The sequence below is a fragment of the Mustela nigripes genome, unplaced genomic scaffold (genome assembly GCF_022355385.1).
Source record: "Mustela nigripes isolate SB6536 unplaced genomic scaffold, MUSNIG.SB6536 HiC_scaffold_20, whole genome shotgun sequence".
Taxonomy (NCBI): domain Eukaryota; kingdom Metazoa; phylum Chordata; class Mammalia; order Carnivora; family Mustelidae; genus Mustela; species Mustela nigripes.
In genome coordinates, this window is record NW_026739436.1 from 1174131 (window position 1) to 1180779 (window position 6649).

Here is a 6649-nt window from a genome sequence, read left to right on the forward strand (position 1 = left end):
AAAAAAAAAAAAAAAGAGGGGTGCCTGGGTGGCTCAGTGGGTTAAGCCTCTGCTTTTGGCTCAGGTCATGATCTCAGGGTCCTGGGATCGAGCTCCGCATTGGCATTGGGCTCTCTGCTCAACAGGGAGCCTGCTTCCCTGGCTCTCTCTGCCTATCTGTGATCTTTCTCTCTGCCAAATAAATAAAATCTTTAAAAAAAAAAAAAAAAAATTGAACCTCACAGCTAATACCAGACTGTATAAAAAATGAGTGGTTTCTCCTAATACCAGGAACAAGACAAGAACATGCTCTGACTGCTCCAATTCAGCACTGTATGGCAGGTTGTAGAAGAGGCAACAAGGCAAGGAACAGGAATAAAACATATCCCAATAATAAAGAAAAAAGTGACATACTTCTACTCAGATGACATGATTTTGTACATCAAAAATCCCAAGAAGTCAACTAAATGACTATTAGAAAGAATTAATGAGATCAGACACATTGTAATGATGTCCAGTTGTGTATCTATACACTTGCAGTGAGAAGCTCTAAAATAAAAATGGAAAACACAATTCCATTCACAATAGCAATGCACATATGGAAGAAAGCTGGGCCCCTATCATATACCACTTATAAAAATAAACTAAAAATGGATTAATGGCTTAAATGTAAGGCCTCTAACTATAAAACTCCTAAAAGAAAACACAGAGGGAAAGCTCCTTGACACTGGTTTGTGCAAAAATCTCTGGATTTGATACCAAAAGTATAAGCAAAAATCAAAGGAAACAACCACTGATTAAAAGGCAACCTATGGAGGCGCCTGGGTGGCTCAGTGGGTTAAGCCACTGCCTTCGGCTCAGGTCATGAACCCAGAGTCCTGGGATCGAGTCCCGCATCGGGCTCTCTGCTCAGCAGGGAGCCTGCTTCCTCCTCTCTCTCTCTGCCTGCCTCTCTGCACACTTGTGATATCTGTCAAATAAATAAATTAATTCCTTAAAAAAAAAAAAAAGGCAACCTATGGTATGGGAGATGTCTTCTTTTTTTTTTTTTTTTTTTTTTTTTTTTAAAGATTTTATTTATTTGACAGACAGAAATCACAAGTAGACAGAGAGGCAGGCAGAGAGAGAGGAGGAAGCAGGCTCCCCGCTGAGCAGAGAGCCCGATGCGGGACTCGATCCCAGGACGCTGGGATCATGACCTGAGCCGAAGGCAGCGGCTTAACCCACTGAGCCACCCAGGCGCCCGGGAGATGTCTTCTTATGATGGAGAATCTCAAGGACCTTTTTCCCAGAAAGACATAGACAGCCAAAGGATCCATGAAAATGATGTAGTGATGCTCAACTTCACTCTTCATCAGGGAAATGCAAATCAAAACCTCAATGACATACCACCTCACACCAGCCAGAACGCTAAAACTAACAGGTCACTAAACAACAGATATTGGCAAGGATGCAGAGAAAGGGGAACCCTCCTACAATGTTGGTGAGAATGCAAGCTGGTGCAACCACTCTGGGAAACAGCATGAAGGTTCCTCAAAAATTAAAAGTACAACTACTGTATGATCAAACAATCTCACTTCTGGCTATATATTCAAAGGAAATGAAAAATGCCTTTTGAGATAGACATTTGCAATGTATATGTTCATGAAAGCATTAAATTGTGCTCCTTAAACCTCCACAAAATTATGTCACTCCTGTATCGATGAAGTTAGTGCCCACTTATAAGCTACTATCTAAACAACTCCACAGAAAGCATATATTTAAGCAAGTTTCAAGGACACTGAATACTTCCAAAGTAGGCAAAACTCTTCTTCCCTTATTTCTTTCCCTAAATATCTTTTTATAAAGTGGTCTTCAAATCCTAAATCAATAATACACCCAACACACATGTACCATGAATGTAAACCACAGAAGACTCACCTACAGAAACCACAAGCCACAGAAATGGTACATTAACTGTATTTTTCATCAAACTTTCAGGTATGAAACCAGACTAACTAGAAAAATTATATATATATATAGTATTGATTTACAGAAATAACAAACCTAAGGTAAGTTTACAATAAAAATTTAAAATACTGAGTTTTTAGCCACATCTCTAAAGATATTTCTTAAGCTGAAAACTCCTTTGGTATAGCTTTTTTGTTTCTGTTTTTGTTTTTTACATTTTGTTTATTCATTTGAGAGAGAGATCATGAAAGAGAACACCAACTCAAGGGACCAGCAAAAGCAGACTCCTGAGCATGGAGTTCGATGCCAGACTTGATCCCAGGACCCAGATATCATGACCTGAGCCAACAAACACACTTAACTGACTGAGCCACCCAGGAGACCCTAGTATAGCTTTTTAAAAGTATTGTTACAGGGGCGCCTGGGAGTTGGGCTTCTGCACTGGGTATGATTCTGGGGTTCTAGGATCACCCCTGACTGATGCTCCTTGCTCAAAGGGAAGCCTGCTTCTACCTCTGCTCCCCCCTGCTTGTGCTCGCTCTCTCTCAAATAAATAAAATCTTATAAAAAATAAAAATAAGGGCGCCTGGGTGGCTCAGTGGGTTAAGCCGCTGCCTTCGGCTCAGGTCATGAACCCAGAGTCCTGGGATCGAGGCCCGCATCGGGCTCTCTGCTCAGCAGGGAGCCTGCTTCCCTCTCTCTCTCTCTGCCTGCCTCTCCATCTACTTGTGATTTCTCTCTGTCAAATAAATAAAATAAAATCTTTAAAAAAAAATAAAAATAAAAATAAAACTACTGTTACAGTAACTTGTCAATATCCCCTTGGTTGCAAATACCAGTGCTCTTGAACATACTGTGGATGGAATTACTCTAAAATTCTAGGTGAGGGGCACCTGGGTGGCTCAGTGGGTTAAGCCCCCTTCGGCTGGGGTCATGATCTCAGGGTCCTGGGATCAGAGTCCCCTGTCGGGCTCTCTGCTCCGCGGGGGGCCTGCTTCCCTCTCTCTCTCTCTCTCTCTCTCTCTCGCCTGCCTCTCCATCTACTTGTGATTTCTCTCTGTCAAATAAATAAGTAAAATCTCTTAAAAAAATAAAGTAAAATAAAATTAAAATTAAAATTAAAATTAAAAAAATAAAATTCTAGGTGAGATTTTGTTTAGAACTCTCAGCCTTAAATAACTCTGCATAAAGTTGTATATCTTGTGCTATTATGATTTATATTAATTTATGTATACAGGGGCACCTGGGTGGCTCAGTGGGTTAAGCCTCTGCCTTCAGCTCAGGTCATGATCTCAGGGTTCTGGGATCGAGCCCCGCGACGGGCTTTCTGCTCGGTGGGGAGCCTGCTTCCTACTCTCTCTCTCTCTCTGCTTGCCCCTGCCTACTTGTGATCTCTCTCTATGAAATAAATAAAATCTTTTAAAAAAGATGTATACATGTATGTATACATGTTTGTATACATGTATGTATACAACAGTGTGTTAAGTCAGCAACAATATATATCTATCTGCCACCTTCATTTATTTTCATTTTCTTTAAAGCACTATCAATTACCTTGTTTCTTAACTGTTCTCTATTTGAATGTTGTGTGGTTAGGGTTAGGCTTAGGATTTATGTGCAGATCATACATCATCCAAAAGGATCAGATGCAGACAGTGAATTTAGAATTTAGAATTTAGAATCATACATTTCTATATAGTAATAATTAATTAAAAGTTTTAAGGGAAAGTTCCCTACAAAATCTGGATTGGTACTTCTAGCACTGGAAGCAGTACTTTTTTTAAACCTGCTACTCAAACAAAAAAATAAACTTTCAAATTTAAAAAAATAAAATGCCTACATACAAAAATAAGTCATTCAATAATATAAATTAATTTTTATAAAAAGGAACAGAGATAATGAGCATGAATTACATGGAGATGATTCTACATTCTGATTTCTATGATAATCTGCTCACCTATGTTGTTATATTACTAAAACAAAAATTAATACACTGAAGTTTTCATTATCAATTTCCACTCAAAATAATGAAACTGCTGTAAAATACTTTATTCTATTCTAAGCGAAACAGTATTTTGAACTGGCTCATGGGGGGGCGCATTTGGTGGTTCAGTCAGTTAAGTGTCCTAGTCTTGATTTCAGCATAGGTCATTATCTCAGGTTGGTCAGATCCAGCTCTGTAGGGAGCCGGCTCATGGGATCTGCTTAAGATTGTTTGTCTCTTTTTCCTTCCTCCCTATCTCCTCACTGGGAGTGTCTCTGTCTAAAACAGTGGGTGGGGGGGGGGGGAGTTAAAAATCTTTTTTTTCCGTAAAGATTTTATCTATTTATTTGACAGACAGAGATCACAAGTAGGCAGAGAGGCCGGCAGAGAGAGAGGGGGAAACAGGCTTCCTACTGAGCAGAGAGCCCGAAGTAGGGGCTTGATTTCATGATCTGAGCGGAAGGCAGAGGCTTTAACCCACTGAGCCACCCAGGCGCCCCATAAATATCTCTAAATTAAGAAAATGAATTGGCTCATTTTCCAGTTGTTAGTGCTTTAAATGATACCAGCAAAAAATGAGCCAGCCAGTTGTACTCATTTCATAGTCATCCAAGCCTTGGTCAAACAGCTGTGGCTATTATCTTTGGTTAAAATTATGTCATGTCACCTGATTTTCAAGTTTCATATTTGTAACATAAAAAAAAATGTGTGAGGATTCTTATAAATTACGGAGTCAAATAGGTTGCAATGTTCCGAGAGAATGTTAGGGAACCAAGATCGTTTTTGCTTTGTTTTGTCTTCTCCTATCTTGATTCACACATATGTTGAAACAATAATTCGGGGGCATCTGGCTTATAGAGTTTATTACCAAATGGTAGTGCTAGTCAGTGGTAAGGAGAAAACAGGAGCAACGTCATTACACTGCACATTTTTAAGTCTTAAAATTACTGGGAAGCCTGCTGCATTTCCTTTATGGCACAGAGGCACAGTAAGAGATAGTGCTTCAGATAGTACACGGTATCAGATAACCACTGCGAATATAGGGTTTCAACGGAATTCCCAATTACCCAAGAAATGCATCCTTACATATGCAGCTAGAAACATATCACTAGAAATAAGTGACTCTACTTGACAATGGAATAGAAAGTTAAGACAATACGTTCTTAATTTCTCTTAATGAATATAATCTGGTAGTGCTTTTGGAAGAAACGTTTTTAGTTTATAGTATTTATTTACAGAAGTAAACGGCAATTTAATATTGTGTTCATACATCTTAGAAGAAAATTCCATTCAAGTGGTGATATCCATTTACTCCAAAAGCATATGGGTCTAATGATATTCCATTCTGGCTGCAGTACTCAAGGCTATTTCAATCAGAATTTCAAGTCGGTTGTTTAAAAGGCGCTAAAGAGCAACCAGCACGGTCTGGGAGCCGGCTCTCGCAGCTCCGAAAGAACTAGGAATCCCTCAAGTGGCCCATCTGGCAGCAGTCTTTGGTTGGAAACTAGGCTGAGCCCGCCAGACAAGGAACCCACACCACGAAGCTGGAGCGCACGTTTCTGCTCCAAGATGACAGCTCATCTGGCCGTCGCGGGGCCGGGGGCGGTGGGCCGCCGAGGCCCGGGAGGGATGGGCGAGGCCCCGGCGGAAAAAGGAAAAGAGGGCCATCCGTCAGCCCTGGGAGAGGAAATTCCAGGCGCCCAGCTTCCAGGCGCCGGTCAGCGGGTGACGTGAGGGAACCAAGTCACTGTGCCGGCCCCGCAGCGGGGGCCGGGAGGCGGCCGGGGCTCCGCACTTCGGGGCCTCGAGGCCGGAGAGGGGGCGCCTCGATCCTCGTCCAAGGCCCCAGGGTGGGGGCGAGGGGCGCCCGGAGCCCCGCCGGGGCCCCGAAGACACGCGATCTTCGCCCGGACCCGGAGGCCTCCGGGCGTCCTCGATCCCCTCCCAGAGCCCAAGGGATGGAGCGCCCGGATCGCAGCCCCGGCCAGCGCCCCCGCCCTTACCGGTCGCGGGGGTCGATCCACGACGTCTGGCGCGTGTTGCGGTAGATGTAGAAGACGCGGCCGTCGTAGTCGCGCGCCTCCTCCCAGCCGGCGGGCAGCGGCAGCTCGGCGCTCTCCCGGGTTGTGGAGATCCGAGACAGAGATGGCGGAGTCTGCGGCTGCGCTGAGTGTACAGGAAATGCTAGCGGCTGCAGCTTCCTCGTAATCTCCCTCGGCTGTCTCCGCCGCCGTCGACCGTCGCTGAGCCACGGCATGACCGCACGGTCTCTGTAGGCGCCCTTGGGTCCACAGTATCCTCCTCAGTTAGTACTAATACCAGGAGCAGTGCACGCTTGGGGGACACTGCAGTACCACCCACCGCGCCTGGTGCATTCTTGGCCCGCCGCCAGCGCACCGACTACCGAATAGATAGCCTCCAACAATCGCTCCAAATAAGACATTCCAAAGTTATGGCACAGCCAGTCCCTGCACCCCTTCCACTCCTAAAGGAAGCACGGCCATCTTTTCTCGCATTCCAGCCTGGCTGAGTGTGGGCGGGAATGTGGTAAAAGGCCACACCTTCTTCCTCTTTCCTCAACTCCTCCTAAAGCCTTTCCCCAATTTTGCCAAGCATTAACTAACTCCCGCTCTAACTCCTCACGCTCTGCCTTCTCCTTTTGCTGCTCTTCCTCCACCCTCTGCTGCGTCTTCCAATTTCGCCTTTAGCCAAGGCTGAAAGTCCTCTTTATCTGCT

General features: G+C 44.2%; 1 protein-coding gene across 2 annotated transcripts in view; it reads right to left on the reverse strand.

Moving 5' to 3' along the window:
* The window catches only part of LOC132008018 (protein kibra-like), a 10925-nt gene extending 4479 nt beyond the window's left edge, over nt 1–6446 (reverse strand). For both annotated transcript variants that reach the window (XM_059386378.1, XM_059386377.1), the window contains exon 1: nt 5917–6446. In XM_059386378.1, the coding sequence (XP_059242361.1) occupies nt 5917–6170 (254 nt within the window). In that variant the 5' untranslated portion in view covers nt 6171–6446. The remainder of the gene's footprint in view (nt 1–5916) is intronic.
* Between the last annotated feature and the right edge of the window lie 203 nt (nt 6447–6649).